An 18412-nucleotide genomic window follows, 5' to 3' on the forward strand; every position below is an offset into this window, starting at 1 on the left:
AAAACAAGCTTATATATAACTTCATGGGCTCTCGACTTCATTTTTTTAATTGAATTCATAGTGGGAAAATTTCCTTGTGCCTTTGATAATCTTAACTCAGACCTCTTCTTCTCATAGCCCTGTTGGGAGAAAAACTCTTTAAAAACTGTAATAAACTCTGCTAATGCTTAAATCTAGGTAGGTCTATAAAGAGGTGAGTTATGAACACCTAAATTTTGAAGGGAAGTAAGCAAATGCTGAAACTTCAGATACATGTTTTTAAGTGTTCATTTAATTTCCGAGATGTATTTAAAAGAGCTACAAACTTCTGATACCACTTATAAAATCTTTTCATTAGACACATGTCGTGATATGTATATAACAAACTTCTAAATTTCTGTTATTTTGAATTAGGTCCCTTTTATAATGTTTTTTCTTGTTACTGTAACTCAAAATAATAGAAATAGCCTTTTCACTTACGTGTATTTTGGAAGCCTAATATAGCTATACATCAAACTGTTACTGAGTATATGTTACTATTTACTCTTACGTATATATAAATAAATGATTGATATATATATATATTGTGTGTGTGTGTGTATGTTTATATATATATATTATATATATATATATATATAAATTTCTGAACAGATGGTAACTTTGAGACCAGTCCTCCTCTATCCTAATTTTGCAGTTACTTTGACAAAGCTAATTATTTTCATCTGAGAGAGAAACCCTCTGTTTTTTATCTACTCGGATTTGAAAAACATTCATCTCCACTGAACATGTTTTAATGTGGAAAGCTTCTTATTCCATATTCTGACTATTTAAGGAATTACATGAGAATATACTAGAAAACTCTTGAATTGAGGCAGGTGAAAACCAAGCTCCAAGAGAATATAGCAAGACTCTGTGAAAGTAGCAGATGAAGAATGTCATAAATCTCAAAACAGTTGTCCAATTTAAAACAAAGCATCTTTTGAATACTGATTTTTTTTTTCTCCTCAGAATTGTATATTTCAACAATTTTTGACTGAATGTCAAGAAAATTGTGGGTACTTAGATACTGAGTCTCTTTTAAGTATGAAATCTTGTGCACCTATATCTGTAAGTTTGAAACCCATTCAGTTGTTTTAAGTTGAAAAATGGATGGCTTAGTTTCATTATATGAAGGGTTTTGGATGTTGAATCTGCGACATCACTAGATAGCTAAGATTATTGAGGTAATTATTCTAAATTGAGGGATGATCCTGAAAAAAACATTTCTAATTGATAGCTCCTAATAGAGGAGGGCATGTTACCAATACAGCACAGCCCCTATATGGAGGCCAGTTTCTTAATATCCTCAGTGTTCGCTTGGAATAGTTAGCACTGAGCATTTCAAACAAATGAGATAAATGCTCTCCATTGGCTAAGTAAGGTCGTAGTAGTTTTACTGCTGAAATACGAGTCGCCCTGGAAGGTAGCCTGAGGCTTTTGCAGCGTTTGCGGGATGAGTGCTGGATGCAGCCGCAGCCAGCAGCAATCTCGAGCACCCTCTGCTGACCGAACTGTATATGGCCTCTTTGGACAACTGCAGCGCTCTCCAGTCCAGCCTTCTGGCGAGCTATAGCGAAATACTGAAATAAGGTAGCGAGGGAAATATAAACTCTTTTTTGAGCTGTTTTGAGCGTACTATATAAGGGTTAAGGAGAAGCAGATTTGCAGTGACTGGATGTTAAGAATGGGTCACCTTTTTTCTTTCTTTCATTTTGGTCTTTTGAATCCTGATGTTTTACGATAGATCTAGTAAATCATTGGTGTTAATGATGAATCAGGACATGTTTGAAAGAAAAGGTATTATATATATTACTTGCTTTGTATCTGTTTCTTAAGAATGAGTAACGTATTGATAAAAAGTATGACATTATATGCAAGTTTTAGGGGTTTTATGCTAGTTAAGATAGGCTTATAGAGAAACATATTTGTCAGACCATTACTTGGATGTAGTGAACTAAGGGAATATGCTTCATAAACTTGAATTCACTTTCTTTACTTGATTTCATTCATAGTTATATTTGCGAAAAGTAGCTACCTAGTTGGCTGGACAGGCAATGATTTGAATCATAGTAGTACTGTTAGAAGAATTAACAAGGAAGGCGCATTTACAGCTTTCAGAATTGCTGTACCTGTTTTTAGTGTCACAGATTACAGTGAACAGGTTTTCCAAATGATGGTGTGTCCTTTTCTTTAGCCTTTAAACATAGGTTATTCCTAGGGACTGTAAGGTTTAAAAGATTATTGAAATAAGCCACAGACCTTCAGATACATGCAGCTAATTGCATATGTGCATTGGGCTATATGCACATTCATTTTCTTTATAAAAGATGAACTGCCATGAATCAACTGTTTTTGCTAGGCAAACACTTTTTTTTTTTTTTTTAATTTTGGGCTAACCAAAAAAAGATTTGCATTTTTTGTAACTTTAAATCCTTACTTGCCCTACTGCCTGTATGGCTGTTCAATCTAACTTTTGGGATTCTAGCTACTTCAGACTAAAAATAAAGTTTGTATTTAATGAAAACGTGGATAATTGACTGGTATTCAAGATGTAAAAAAGTCCAGTTCAGAGCATGTGTTAAGAATAGTAGTAAAGAAAACTTCAATTTTTATAGTGCAAATTAAAACTAAAGTCTATCTCAAATATATATACCATGAAATTTCATTGTAGTCAATATGGTGTTTGTCAGTGCAGAACCAGGCTGATTACTGAAATATAATTACCTTGCTAGAAGAGCTGGGAGGGGGAGGAGAGGGAGGTTGATGACGACTCCCTAAGATACTGCTTTAATCCCTTGATAATATTGAAGCAGGGTGCTTAAAAAAAAAAAAAGTTAAAAAAAAAGTATAAATGAGCAGTTATTTCAAATGGGCTTTAAACTGTAATTGAATCAATCTAAAAAGACTGGGCTAAACTATTTTGAGAAACCTTTACCACTGAGCAGTAATAATCTTTAAATTTTGCACATTAATATTCTAGGATAAAGAAATTATTTCTAGTTTTCCAAGTAATACACTTTTTATAACGCTACAAAAATTCTTCTATGACTACAGTAGCTTCCCAAAAGCCAAGCATATAGGGCAGTGATAGCAATATTGTTGTTCATGTTTTACTTCAGTAATCAGAAGGTTTTTTCTTGTTTTCAACCTCTGCTAATTATAATTAAAATTTTTCTCATAAGATAATGACTTATGCCTTGTAGTCCAAAATGTGAAGATGAGACCTGTAATCACTCACTCATTCAAAAATAAAGAATTTATTTTAAAAACTGGTGGGTTTTTTTAAGTAGACAATGTCATACTTTTTATTGTTGATATAAGCCATTATTTTACCGAGAACCATTAGCTATTTAAAACTTCGTACATAAATTAAAGAGGAGCTAAATGGATTTGCAGTTGTTGCCATTAGTAGCATTTTAGATTATACAGGCAATTATTGTGTTCATTATCCTAGAGCAGCCCCTTTGCAAAACCATTGTGGTTGTCTTAGACATTATGTACAAATTTTCCCTTGGAGATTAAAATTTCCAATGGGGTATTTAATTTTGTTAGCACAGTTGTTTCAAATAGAACAAATATTATGACAAGTAGAAGAAAATTTGCTTTACAAGTGTGAGAAATGGTAACAAACATTAAAAATTACTTTAATTCGTAAATCACCTATTTCTTATATTGTCATATTTACCTATTCTATTATGAACAGCTTATTGTAGGTAGGAAAAAATCTTAACATGGTATGCTTTACAAGCATTTTGATAAAATCACAGTATAGTTAAAATATAAGTTTACCTACTCTTCCAATATTCAGATAGACTAGTTAGAAAGAATTAATGAGTTTCTGTATGAAGTATCTGACAGAAAATTTTTAACTTAGATAAACTGATAATGTGTTCCATCGTTCAAGTACAGAAGTTGTTTTACGTGGTGAGGAACGTGACAAGAACTACTTAAGTATATTTCAGTTACATTATAGTAAATAACTTTTGAGAAATTTGAGAATGCATTTTTATTAAAGCCTGTTTTCTTTGTCTGCCTTTTTAAATAGTTTTTTGCAATTCACTTACTGTATTACTGTTTTAATATTTTCATTTATTAATATATAGTGTAGTAATAGTATAATACATTTTTAAACGGGTAACGTTAGTAAAAAAAAAAAAAAACAGTGCTCTTGAGCAAGAGACATTTACTATGTAAAAAATTATATTATATATATGTTCATTAGGCTTTTATTATTTTAATATCACTCCAAAAACATTTTTGTTGGATTCCAAACTTAAATTCACATCTATCTTCATCAATTAGAAAGGTATTAATGCTTTGAATTAGCTACGTATCAGTGTGCAGTGGACTACATTTAATGTTTCTGTCCAAAAAGTGGCATTCTTTCAAAAGAAGCTCTTTATTCGTTTCTATTATGGGGTGGGGTTTTTCCTGGGGGGAGGGTTGGGAGAGATAGACTTTCACTACTGTGATGCAGGAAAAACAAGTGTGAGGTAGTGGTTATGCATATTGCAAGACAGTGATTCTTTATTTTATTACAAAAAAAGACCAACTCTAGAAGGCCAGATTAAATCATTCCTTTCACTTTTTAATGGGATTTGGATGAATAGAGTAAAATATGCACTTTGCATTCATTGATAGCATCTTTAGGTTGAGGTAATTGAGTCTTTTTTCCCTGACTGAATGAATAATGACTTCATCTGATCCTCAGCGAGGCCTGAAACTTAGGCTGCCTTTGTCAACGCAAAAAGATCTGGGCTTTGAAACATGCTCTACTTCCCTGGCTTAATTTTTCTTCATTTTAATCCAAAAACCTATTTTTCTCAATAATTCAAGCATAAACTATGTAGTAGTTGAAGCAGCGGAAATTGCAAGATATTTGTCCTCGTTGTGCTGCTTTTTAAATGCAGCTGATAAATCAGTCGCTGTGGTCTTCAGCTGCCTAGTTCTCTAGGGAAGGGACAGCCCATGTGTAAGCAAGATTGCTGGAATTTTTAAGAACTGTATTTAAGTGGTTCTTTTTCAGATTGCTTGTTATCTAAGGAAGTGTTATGTTTTACTGGTCTTACTGGAAAGACTTAGAGATAAAAGGGCGTCTGTGAAGGGGTCGAAGAAAGTCTTGCTGATATAATTTTCCCACATACTTGACTGACTATAGGGTCATCCCAAAAAGTGGAATATAAATACTTAGCATACAGCATACGTTATTGAAATGGTGAGAGTCTTAGTTACATAGCTTTAAAATATTTTTTCATGAGAAAGAGTGGATGAAAGAGAGCATCTCCTAATGTTTTTGCTAAAATGTTTCTACATCAGGTACCTTTTTACTCATGAATAGCTGAAGCTCTGTTCTACTGTTTTGGTTTGAAAATGAATATTCCACTTGAGGTTTTCTTGTTTTGAATAATTGAAAGTTTCATATAATTCAAAAAGGTCTCTACAGTGTGAATACAGATTTACAGACTGGTGTGGGAGTAGTGTAGTTACAAATTACAGGATACTACTTACGTGAGTAAGAAGGTAGCTGTTGCGTTTTTCTATTGGTTCTTGATTCTAAAATATTTTTGATCTTACAGCAGTAAATGAGCAGTAGCCACCCTACAAATATAATATGCATTAGCAGTATTTTTACTGCATCCGTGACAGACAGAAGTTGTTCTTGCTCATTTGCTTTTCTTTAGCCGTCTTTGCTCCCTTCCTCCTGTGTCCCCATTCTCGGTCAGGGGATGGGGGAAGGGACATGTTAAATGTAAAGGCATTCAAAAGGCCCAACTGGGACAGTTCCCCCTGTGATTCTGGGAATTGTTATTGCCCTATAACCAGGAAACATTTATCACGTGCCAGCATAGGAACAATAATCAATTCATTTATCAAAATGCAGGTAAATGTTGCAAATGCATAGATTTTTAATAGGAATAAAAAAGCCAATAATAGCTAATTGTTTGCACTGCAGAAGTGTCAATTTAAGAGAAACTCAAGACTAACTTGATTTATACTGCTTCCTTTAGGTTGGCTTGCTGGATCTGGAACTGAATCAACTGACCAAAGCCCTATTTTTGGCTTTAGTTGCACTATCAATTGTTATGGTAACCTTGCAAGGATTTGTAGGCCCCTGGTATCGCAACCTTTTCCGGTTCCTCCTCCTGTTTTCCTATATCATCCCTATCAGGTATGTATAAGAATGAAAGAAAAACACAGATGTCTAATTTCACTGAATGTGGCTTTCTTGAAATTTATACTTGCTTCTCATTGTGAAGGAAATTGATCTTATCAGGAAGCTGAAGGAGAAGGTGCCACAAATCTGCTGATTCTTGAAGGATCACTGTACAGAAAACAATACTGTTGTGTTTTTTTGTATAATGTTCATCTTGCTGGAGTAATCAGGATATCTAATCCTTTGCTAGCATAAATGTATTAATAAGGATACAATCTTGATCTATTTGAGAATGTGGTTTTAGAAAACATATATTTGAATGAACTGTTAGATATATTTTAGTATTTACTTTTTACTGCCTTAAATACTGAAAATGTTGCATTACTCTTGTGAAAATACTGACTTTTTTACTACAATAATGGTTAATCTAAATTTAATGGCTGAATAATGTAGATGCACTTTTACAATGAGAGGACTTAACAGGTGTAACCAAGTATAGACTTGCCCTGCATTAATTAATTCATTAAGCATGAGTACTGTATATTCAGATTGCAGATAAATGGCAACAGGAAATAATATCGAGATCGGTTATCTTGTCTTCTGTGGACACAAAAGTGAGAACAATGACTCTGAAATGAATTTCTTTTTTTCTTGGATTGGTGTTACCTTTGCAAAACGGAATTATTCTCTTCTGTTAATTTCTAGTGTTTAAATTAAGTGGTTGCTAATTTTAGATGCTCTATGAAACTCTTCAGTCTAATGAGCTCAGTGACTAGCCACAGAGTTAGCAACAACAACAACTGTAGATAAATTGAGGTTTGCACACAATATTTAAATCCACATAGTACAGTGAAAAAAAGGGAAGGATTTCCTTAGGTGTGTGTTCTAGGTTTGTGATTTATGTGTTACTATGCTTAAATCTTTTCAAGTACATATGTCTATATGAAGGGCACTATCAACCAATCAAATTTGACCAATTTGATATTGAGGAAGGATTTGTCTTAAGGAGTTATAACTTTTAATTAAGGGACTCTTTTACACTACTACTCTATTTCCAGAAAAACTAATTCTATTAGGAATTTGCAGAAGGTTTCAGTTGGGAACCTACTTAAGGCTGAAAAGTTCTCATTGCATAAACTAGTCATCTTAAAACAGTTTCCACTTGAACTGGCTCCTATTTTTATATACATCCTAACATTTCAATTTTTTTGTGTCTTTTTGAACACTGTCATTGCCATAACTCTCTTACTGCTTGTATGATGATGCTGTTTGAGTTTTTCCCCTCCCTGTTAATGAATACTAAGCAACTCATCATGTGAAGAGTCAAAAAGTGCTGTAGTTCTTCAGTGATAGGTAAAGTTTGCATAGTGCTGAAGGATACACTTAATTATCAAAGACACACAAGCAAATGGAAAGGTCAGCTAAGTGTATAGAGGATCATCTGTTGTGGTTCAATATATTCTTCCGTAATAAACATACTCAGCCCAAACTCACTGAAATGGTTAAAAGGAGTCTTTTGCCTCTCTGTTACTGGATGCAACAGGACTAAGAGCCTATAGGAGCATATGGTGTGAGTAAATCTGACTCAGTTTACTGGCAGCTCAACATACGCCACTGAAAAAAGTATCGTGTTGATTGAACAGCTGATTTTCAACTCTGAGGAGAACAGCTTACATGCCTCAGTAAACTTGTGGAATAGTTCTTTTTTCAAAAATAGGATTAAGTCTACCCTAGAAATTATTTCTCATGGGAAAATCCTATTTCTGTGGGAGATAATATGTCAAGAGGAAGTATGAGAGAATAATTGGTTTAGTTCTGAGATGGACCATACTGTTACCCTGTGGAAGATCAGTTTGAAACCTAGCAGAGAGAGTTTTTGGTTTTTTTCTCTCTGTAGGTGCAGCTATTCCTATACTCGCTTTTATTTAGCTTGGATCGTCTGTATACAAGGATGCATCCCACACAATCAGCAAAGCAAACAACTTCAGTCATGCCGGTGTTCAAATAGAATCTTAAGAATAAGATATTTCCATGCTTAATATCCTGAGGAGAAGATAAATGTATTGACATTTGAAGTGTAAATCCTTGGAGATGAAAATTACAGGACTAACAAGGTTGAAGCGCCAGGAGTTATTTCTTAAAAAAAAAAGAAAAAAAAAAAAAAAGAAACAAACAAAAAAAAGGAGAAAATAATGAACTGTTCTTCACAGATAAATGAAATGAGCGTGGGAGGAGAAGAAGTTAGGATTGACTGGTAGAAGCAAAGCATATCTGAAGTCACAGGCACATATAAAGTGCATCGATAGTTTTAGAGAATTTGAGAAAATTTCAAATATTGAACTTTTGGGGGTCTTTTTGTTGTTGATTTTTGGTTTGTGGGGCAAGGGGTGGGGGGATTCCAGGTATGAAATAAAAATAATTTTCCATGGCCAGACATCTTTAGCAAAGGTCACCAGGAGGAGGTGACCAGTGTTAGCAGTGTTTAACTGATTTCTGTGCAGACTCTCCTATAATTAACAGAAAACGGATTTTTTTTCCCTCCAGGGAGCAGCTAGTTCCTGGTGATTCAGCTGCATTTTGAGTAATCCTCTAGAGCAATGTTACTTTACTGTGGGAAGGGTATTACTGTGGAGTCTATGAGACTTCAGAAATATAAACATAATGCAACTATAAACAAAAAAATTTTTTTTGAAAACATACACATTCCATAGAGGCAAGGAATCGAGCAAAGCGGAGCAAAAAGTAGTCAATGGACATCCAAAGTTTAGCCCAGCTCTTTAATTGGATGCAACTTGGAACCGTTAGGACACCAGTGCACAGGGTGGGCTATGGGCATGTGTGTTTGTGCACATGCACACTGAAAAAACAGTTAGTCCTGCATCGATGTTTTTTACTCTATGGAGGAGGCATCGCCTAGGAACCTCCCTGAGAAATTTGCCTCCCTACACAAAGTTAATCTATTTGAACTCTTACCAAAATTTAATGGGAAGAGGGGATAGGAAGCAAGTCCTTGACAGATTTTTCCAGTACTTTTTTTTTTTTTTTCCCCAAATATGCTGGAATTTTAGTTGGCTCTAGCCAGACTGAGATGTATTAAAGCACATCATAGGTTTCTCCAGGGTCATGGAGGCCACTTAATTACTTGTTTTAAATAAAATCATTGATTCAAATACAGTCTCCATTTAGTTTACAAGATCTTGTCTGATCTCGACTTCATCTAGTGCTATTGTCACATAGCAAGCTGCGGGGAACGTTTCTTCTCAAATATGTCCGTGCTGCTATGATTTGTGGTATTGAGACCAATGTAGAAGTCCTTAGGCCTGTGATGCTCGTTTTGTTTTGAAGGTATTAACAGCAACATGAACAACTTGTATTTTTTGGATCATGTGTTTGCTAAGTGACAACGGGCAGAGGGCAAAAACAGTCCTGTTACTGAAAAGCCAGTGCCTCAGGTTGGGGAAGAAGTTGTTACTGAAATAAAGTTGTGTCAACTTTATGCTGTCTTATACTTAGTTACCCCGTCTTTACTACTGTTGTGAGGATTACAATTTTTAATTTTAAATCTTTTTAGAAGTAGGCTTACATTTTTATTATGAGAGTTTAATTTCATATTTCTGTGGAACTGAAGACATTTTCTGCACACATTTAAAAATTCAGATACAAATCATGTAAGGCCTGAGGAGTTTTTCTTTCAATTTTTCCAGCTTTATTAGTCAATTTTCTATATATAAGATATATAAGATAGCTGTCACATAGTTATATATCTATATAAGATATATAAGATAGCTGTCACATAGTTATATATCTATATAAGATAGCTGTCACATAGTTCCCAATATTTGTATTTAAGTGCAAGAGACTTTAGTCAGTTTGGGGAAGTGAGGTATCCCTCCTCAACTGCTCAGATGGAAATTCCAATGTATATTTGGGTGCAATATGTTGGCAGGATGCAGGAAAGATTATCAGGCAGTTAGGCTGCCCAGTGAGCCTTCTGCTGTGCACCAGTTCCAGTCTTCGCCCCAATATTCAGGTGCAGTATCTCTTAAATAAGCAGTCTTAAAGATCTAGGAGGAACTTGCTTGCTGTTTACTCTTAAAGGTTTTGAACTCTATTTGGCTGTCAGCTGCTTTTTGGATCTGTACGAGGAACCAAGAAAATCCTGCAACTTATGTTAGTCTGTTTTCCAGTCAGCAGTGAGGAAAACATTGCTAGAAAGTCCTTTATCAGAAATTCATAAATACCCAAATTAAATCCTGGATCTTACAAAAATGAAAAATATGCCGAGTGTACTTTGGCATATCCCAAAGGCATATCTCAAACCTGTGCTGGATTACAGTGATTATCTGAAAGCAGCAATACTGCTTTAAGTCATATTGTAGTTTGTGCTGTCCATCTTGGAGCTCTAATCTGTATAATCTATAGATGAGAAAGTATCTGTATATGTAGTCTCAGATACGCAGACAGAATATGTCAGATTATATGATGCAAAGCTTTCACTGTGAAAGAGCTGAAGAGCTACTCATGAAGTAGTTTATGCACTTCTTATAAATAATTAAAAGCTTTTATATCATACCATGATATATAATGCAGTTTGCATATAGATTGAAAAATATTATATGAAATGTCTTTATAATTTACAGACTGATTTTCAGTTCTTCATGAAACAGAAGCTATGTCTCTCTCGCATGCTAAGAATATGTCTTACCTTGCCCGGTATTGTGCTGTACTGTTACCTGAGCTAGCCCATATATTGTGGCATACTTTGAATAAGCCTTATGTGCATGCTGTTTAGAGAAAACGCTATCAGTTTAAAAAAAAAAAAAAATTTCTCTACTAATCTGTTGTGGTAGACTTTTTTTCCTTTTGAACCTTTGCGACACCTCCTGTCTGCTCTTGGTAGTTTTTCCATTTTATCCTAATGCTATTACAGTAAGTAATCACAAATGTTATTTTTGTCTGATATACGCTAAAAAAATCACATTTTTAAAATCATTTTTGTTAGACATCTCATGTCAATATTTTTATCATTTATGTATAAGAGCCTTAAAGAGTCATCTGACCTGGTAAAAGTGAAAAATAACAAAGAATAACATTTTTAATAGGGAGAAATTATTATAAATCTACAAAAGTCTAGACCTTATAGCAGTGAATTTCATACTGGCATTTAATTTAAAGGGCTTGTTCTTGCACCATTTGAGTTTTTGCAACTTCTATGTTTTTGTTCAGAGTTAAGAGTATGGGAGTGCAGTGGTACTGTTAAGTCACAAAAATATTAAGTATTTCAGCATTAATTCTTAATAGCATAAGAACTTTAAAAAATTCCCTGTTGTTGTCAGATGAATAGCATATCTAGCCTAGCCTAATGTTTGGCTGAAGCAAGAAGAGATCATCTTAGGTCAAACACACAAACCCAGCCACTATCTGCAGCTCATTTCGCTCATACTTCCACGTTATCTGCAGTCATTAAATTAGGGATGTTAGAGGACACATCCTTGCCTATTCACTTATATGAATTCTGCTTATGGACCTGCTCTATGAGTTTGTCCTGCATTATCAAATACCGAAACAATCTTTTAAGAAATTAGAAGATACTTACTTGTAATGCCTCCTCTTTTGTAGGCACGAGTATTTCCTGCATAATTCTTTTCTTCTTTCACAGTTTTGTTTACCTGCTTTAATTTTCCATTAATTTCTTTTCTTTTCAGCCCTTCATATTTCTTTTTTCAGCCTGTCTCCTCATCTTAGTCCCTCATTCTGTCCCTTACCCTGTTTGTCCATTCTTTTTTCTCTTAACCTTTCCTGCTACATCTCTTCTGTTGTTTTAGTGAACTCTCACTCTTAATACCTGTTTCTCTTTTTGGCTTTTGGGTAGCTCCAGGCACTTATCAGGATTGGTTGACCTCTGTTTGGCTTCATGAGCTTGGAAGAATGCTGCTGACAGTTCTCTGACTTGGTGTCCTGATGGGGGTGCATTTCTTTAGTTTATTTCAGATACAGTGATCCCACTTTTCCTTTCTATATTTAAATTCAATGAAATTATGGTATAGTGCAGTATTTCTGTGTTAATGTAATAGATTGAATGGCACTGGAGAAAACGAATGGCCTTCAGGAGTTACTGGGTAAAAAATGAAAAGTTACAGTCTGTTGTCCTCTGCATAATTATATTGAGGAAAGGAAGTGTGGGTTTCTTCATCATTGCCCCCAAATATCAATGGTCTTCTGGCTGCTAAAACTTTAAGGCATTCTCACTCCATTTTTTGAGTTAGTGTGGTCAGCTGTCCTCTAATGTTTTGTTTAGTCTAATACATGCTTTTAGCACAGTCTTCGAAACTCATTGGAAGTTCATGGTTTTCAGTTTCTAAATTACGTAAAAACATCAATCCAGTTCCATATCAGAGTAAATATTATTTGATTATATAGACTTATTTATCATAAAATCTGCAAAGTTTGACACCATGAGGTGTCACACATTTTAGGCAAATATGCTTTGTTTCCTATCCTCTGAAACGATGCAGAGCAAGCACCAGGATGAAGGAGGATAATCCCTGTAGTAATGAAATAACCATGCACAATGACTGAACAACAAAAGGAGAACTGGACTTGAACACTTCTGTATCTGCTGCTGGTACACTGCTGAAGGTGCTGGTACACCTTCACTGGACAGTTTTGTTTGGGTTTTGGGCATGCAGAATCATTTACTGACATGAATATTCGGTGGTTTTTTTTCCCCTTCAGTTTATCCGTTTTCTCTTTGTTCCTGAAAGCTAGTAATCATCACAACAAAACCTTTACACCCATCAGGGAAAAAATCTCATGTGTTGACTATATTTATTGCAAAGAGAATTAATGAAATAGGCTTTCATTTCTCACTGTGTATTCTATCTCTGGAGTAAACTCTTTTTCATGATTATACCCTTAAGTCAGGAGAAGGTGATTAAAATTAGTTCATAGCTTCTAAGGCCTGTTCACGTTCAGCCTTAATCAAAAAGTGTCTGTCTAGAGGAATGAACGTAAGCTGGCAGGAGACATTTGAGGAAAGTATAGTGAGGAGGCAAAACATTTTTCCCTCCCACTGGAGTGTGTTCGGAGAACACGTGTTCACTTCTCTATGAAGAATTTTTTATTATCAGAGCAGAAGGTCAGAGGATGAACATCTTTGTGCACTGAGAAATGATTTCTATCTTTTCTTTGTCTAATGTTATTGGCATACCAGGTGGATGGAGAACTGTTGTGCCATAACTGATGTTTTTTTTCTTATAAGCAACTACATATCAGTAGCAATCCTAGTGGTCTTGAGCAAAAGACTTCTCTGTACCCAAAATGTTAGTTAATGCCTTCATAAAGATATTTTTTCAGAGTGCTTAATAATAGTTGCTTTGAAGAACTAGGTGTATCTAAGCTTACGTGAAGCTTCTGCTGTGTAAGATTCACACAGTATGCTAATTTTCTTCTTTTCATCTGAAAATTTGGGTTTTGCCTGTATGAAAACAAAAAGCCAAACCTAAAAGGAAGATCCGTTTCCTTAAAGCTGTTCAGCTGGGTTAATTTCTGAACGTAGACTCTGTTGTGTCCCAAAACCAGAGGATCTCAGGGCGCTCTCTGCTAATATCAAAGCAACTATCGTGAGCTACTTATGCTACTTCTCTTGTGCCAAGGCATTCAAGTTTGACAGGAATTCTGTTAATATTTTACTACTGTATTTTCAGCCTGTAAGACTTTCATAGGTTAGACTCTTATTTTTAGGAACTGCTTTCTGATGTTCATGTTGAGTAATTATTCCTCAGCTAAACCCCTCCTGAGGTTTTGAGTTCTACCTGTATCATATAAGGTTGGCATGATATTAGGCACAGTATCCCTTTGTTCACCAAATTGTGTTTGCTAACTTCATTAGATCTTAACTGCTTTCCACTTAGTTGTGAAAAGCAGAATGTTTCTGGAGTTTGTGAACATATTTGTCTGAAACATTCTCAGCAAAGGCCCTTGCTTGCTGGCAGTTATGTCCATTTTGAGCGAAAAAAAACCCAAAATCGGAACTCTTCAGAGGAGATCCTAATGTTCTTAGCGTTTAGGAAAAAGGCTGAAACATAAAGTCCTGTAAATATGAGGTTTTTTCACCTACAACACTACTGATGTTTTTGAGAGTAAAAGCAGAAAATAGTTTGTTTTCAAGTTGTGGTGGAAAGCAGCATGGTTTATGAAATGTTGTGTTTTTGGTTTGTTCAGAAGCTGAATTACAGAAGCTGAATTTCATCCTGGATAATAGAACAAATAGAAGAGCTGCAAAAGAAAGTTGCCTTGGGTTTGCCTGCTGAGACAACTATGGTGCTGAGGATGAGAGACTTTGCAATATCACGTTCACTAAATGTGCCTGTTTTCTGGAATAACCTTCCAATTACCACATTAACATACTTTATTTAAGGATTCCATGTTACTTGATTTGCTAAAAATTGATGTTACTAATACAAAATATTTTCAATGCGACCTTTTTCGGTTGTACTATATAGGGCACTGTTCTGTGTGTTTTCATTAGTAATCGATTTGTCTGGAGTCTTTTCCACATGAAAACCAGAAGATGTTAAGCTTATACAGCACAAACTTATTTTTAGTGCCTGACAGCTTTATCTATTATTTTTTAGAAATCCTTTTTGGACCTTAAGAAACCTCCTTACATAACCCAGAACATTTTAAATCCACCAGTTATTTAAATCCTTATCAATTTCATCTAGTTTTAAAGTCTCAGATTTTTCAGTTAAGTAGATCTGTCAGTTCTCTTGAAGCATTGTTGGAGAGATTTCTACTTTTGAAAGCAAATTCACTGTTAGTTGACCTTCGTTATTTTTAGTGTTATAGCAGCGTCCGTAATGTGCTGAGTGATAGCTACACTGATTTCAAAGGAAAAAGCTTCTTAAAAGATAACAAGAAAGTGAAGGAATTCACAGCAGGATGCAGCATGCCAGTTCTAAAATTAATACCAAAAATGCATCTATACTCCACACTTTTTGTATTCCTTTTTTTCATTGGCTTCTTTATACATCTTAACAGTTCAAGAATGTACTCAGTATCTTACCATGAACCAGAAAACAGCCTTGGCCTATGCTAATCATTGGGGGGATATTATTATTTCTTCAGAGACCTGTGTTGCTAGCTTTCTATTAGACCTATGCTGCATAAAGCAGAGGTACTCCTTGGTGGAACAGAGCCTGTTCTGGAAAGCTGGGGCCATTGCTGAAATGCCTCCATGCCTTGAATTACAGATTTTTCCATGCTACTTAGCAAGATGGTGGTCTTTTGGTTTTTTTAATCTTTAAGTTATATTTAAGTCAGGTTATAAGTAAATGCGTATAGACAGCATTCAGAACATCAAAAACAGGTAATACACATGCTTATAAAAGATGTAAGTGAAGATACAAACAGCTCTTAAGCATTGAGAGACTTATGATTTAATCTTACTTAGGTATGGTTTTCCTTACCTGGAGGATAAATTTTACTCCTCTACTAGCAGAGCAGCTACATGGATTTCCTTCTTTGTGCACCTTGTACCTGTGATTGCAACTCTTTAAATAGAGATTCCATTGCAGAGTTCCTATCTTTGTAGCCGAAGTGAAATTTCTTTTTTTGTACCTAAATGCTTCTTTGAAGTGGAGTAGTGAGCAGATTTCATCCTTTATTCATTTTACTTGCTTCAGTCTAGAGCAATTATCTAGCCATTCTCCTGAATTAAAATAGGTTCTCTTGTTTCCTTTCTTGAGCTAGATATGATCCTTTGTGCTAACTGGCAGATCCTTGCCTCTAAGAGGGGTAAATCTTTTGCCCTTCCTCCTGGTGACTCAGACATATCTCAGAGTAAAGTGTGTTACATTGGTTCTTACTTTATATCTCAGTATTACCGAGAGTATTTAATACAAATGTTGGTAGCTAATTGCTGGCTCTGGATTGAGTATGATTAGATAAAACTGTAGTTAACCACTATGAGGAAAGTGATTTCTGGTATTTTCCTCCTTTTTACACCATAGCAGTTTTCAGTAAAAAGAATCAGGTAGTCCCCCTGCTGTGCTGTCCTAATTTCTTAAATGTATTTCTGTGTGACTGAAGACAGCAGAAGTTATTGTGCGAGTTTGCAAAACTAACTGGGATATATGACCAGGTAAACGGATGGTTTCCTGCTGCTCCATACTTAAAGCAAAGAGCTAATTAAAGAACAAAACACTGTTTTCGATGGGCAAGAATCTTGTATAAAAAAGCCTTGTTTCTTTTTATTCTGGGCCGCGCATTGTCTCCTGCTATACAAATTCAGGAAGGAGTAGGGTATGGAATGAACTGATTGTTTTTAAATGTATGTTGAAACTTCAGATTTTCCCACAATTCTAATTAAATGCATCTCTTCCTTATGGGATATTGCAATTTATGGATCACGGTTCCCTCCAGTGTTCCCTCGTGTAATTCATAATCTGTTGCTGTTGTTGCAAGAGGATAGATGAAGAGTGTTTGTGGCTGCTGTTTTGGTTATGCTGTAAAGAAGCCTTTTTCAGACTGTTAAGAAAGTTCTGACGTTCCATTACTTTACAATCATTTTGACCTTGATATACCTTCAGGCAGTTTTTTGTTTTTAAAAAAAACCAGTAATTTTACTGTAAACCTGTTACTTAACTTAGGGGTCTGAGTCCTGTGCCCTGGGGAATTTAGCCAGAAATAGTTTACAGAGTTGCTCTCCTAGCTATCTTTTCAGTATTTCTTTTAGAACAGAGTCAACAAAAGAACATGTGCCTCTTCCTCAGTCACTGTTCACGCTTGGCGTTCTACTGCAGGCTTCTTTAGATCAGGGTGTGGGGTTACATATCAACGCTGTAGTACGTGAAAAACATGACTTCTGAAAGTCTGGGGCAGAGCCTTAGATTCTAATACAATATGCCTTCTACAAACATAACATACAAAGATTTTTCCAAAGTTTGTCACGTGTAGCTTTAAGATTTTTTTTTCAGATATCCTAAAAACAGCTTTGAGTTTTATTTTTATGGTTATAATTTTCACTTTGCCTAATATTTACACTGATTATGGTATACATTTCCTTTGCAGTTTACGTGTGAACTTGGACATGGGTAAGGCAGCCTATGGGTGGATGATTATGAAAGATGACAATATTCCTGGAACAGTTGTTCGAACTAGCACCATACCAGAAGAGTTGGGACGATTAGTTTATTTACTAACGGATAAAACAGGTATATCAGGTTACAATTTTGAAATATGATGACTTTTATAAAACTTTTAAATTTTATTCTATATTAAATTTTATTCTATATATGAGTATGTTAATGTAAGAGTAGAATTAGATTACTGATCTTGATTTATTTTTCAGTAAAATAGTTAAAGAACATGCCTTAGGGTTTTGTTGTATCAGTGCCAATAGGCTTAGGTAGGCAAGTGCTTATTATCAAATACTTTCATGTGTAATCTGATTTGTTCCAGTGGAACCGTTCCTGCTATAGTAACGGGCCATTTGGTAGCGTTGGTAAGAGTACCATAAATTAACATGCATCTCTAACTCTGAAAAGATTCTGGATTAGTACTAAAGGTGCTGTTTTATTGTGCACCTCATTTCTACTGAAATATTGTGCAACAGTAGCAGTTAAGAGAGCAAGTTCTTCAAGAGAGTAAGTCTTTTCCTAAAACTAACCTCCAGAATGACCTGTGTTACCTCTATGAAATTAGTTGCTATTTCTTTTCTAAAGACCAGTTCTAGAACTGCTGTAGGATTTTATCTTCCTAACTCTTATGACCTGGTATACACTTGACCTGGTATACTGGGAAGTCCAACCCTTTCCGGAAGGGATTGGAAGATGGATAAATGTATGAAGAAAAACAATAGCTCTATTTATGCTGCTGTTTGCTATTATGACAGAAGCATGCTTTAGTCACACGCTACTCCTAAGTCTTAGAAAAATTAAAGGAATCTTGCAGTTTATTTCGGGAAAATATCAAAATAACTAATACGAATTAAATACTTCAGCAAATACAGTATATTTTCTCCTTTCTCAGTTCTTTCTGAGATGGAATAAATCAGCTCAAGCATATATACTATTTTCTAAGAAGTTGAGTTAAATTAACTTTTGAAATGAGAAAATAATTTCTCAAATAGCTGAAGGAAGTAAAGGGTTTTTTTAGTGTTTTTAAATAAAACGTACTTCAAAATACTAAAAGTTTTGAGAGGTTTTTGGCCTCTCCTGTATTGTTCAGAAAGCATAA

At 35.0% G+C, this 18412-nt stretch overlaps 1 protein-coding gene across 2 annotated transcripts in view; it reads left to right on the top strand.

Annotated features, from left to right (window-relative positions):
• The window catches only part of ATP9B (ATPase phospholipid transporting 9B (putative)), a 179352-nt gene that overhangs the window by 117600 nt on the left and 43340 nt on the right, over positions 1 to 18412 (top strand). For both annotated transcript variants that reach the window (XM_068931599.1, XM_068931598.1), the window contains exons 12-13: positions 6027 to 6187; positions 17246 to 17388. In XM_068931599.1, coding sequence (XP_068787700.1) covers positions 6027 to 6187; positions 17246 to 17388 — 304 coding nt within the window. The remainder of the gene's footprint in view (positions 1 to 6026; positions 6188 to 17245; positions 17389 to 18412) is intronic.

This window comes from Struthio camelus, chromosome 2, assembly GCF_040807025.1.
Source record: "Struthio camelus isolate bStrCam1 chromosome 2, bStrCam1.hap1, whole genome shotgun sequence".
Lineage (NCBI taxonomy): Eukaryota > Metazoa > Chordata > Aves > Struthioniformes > Struthionidae > Struthio > Struthio camelus.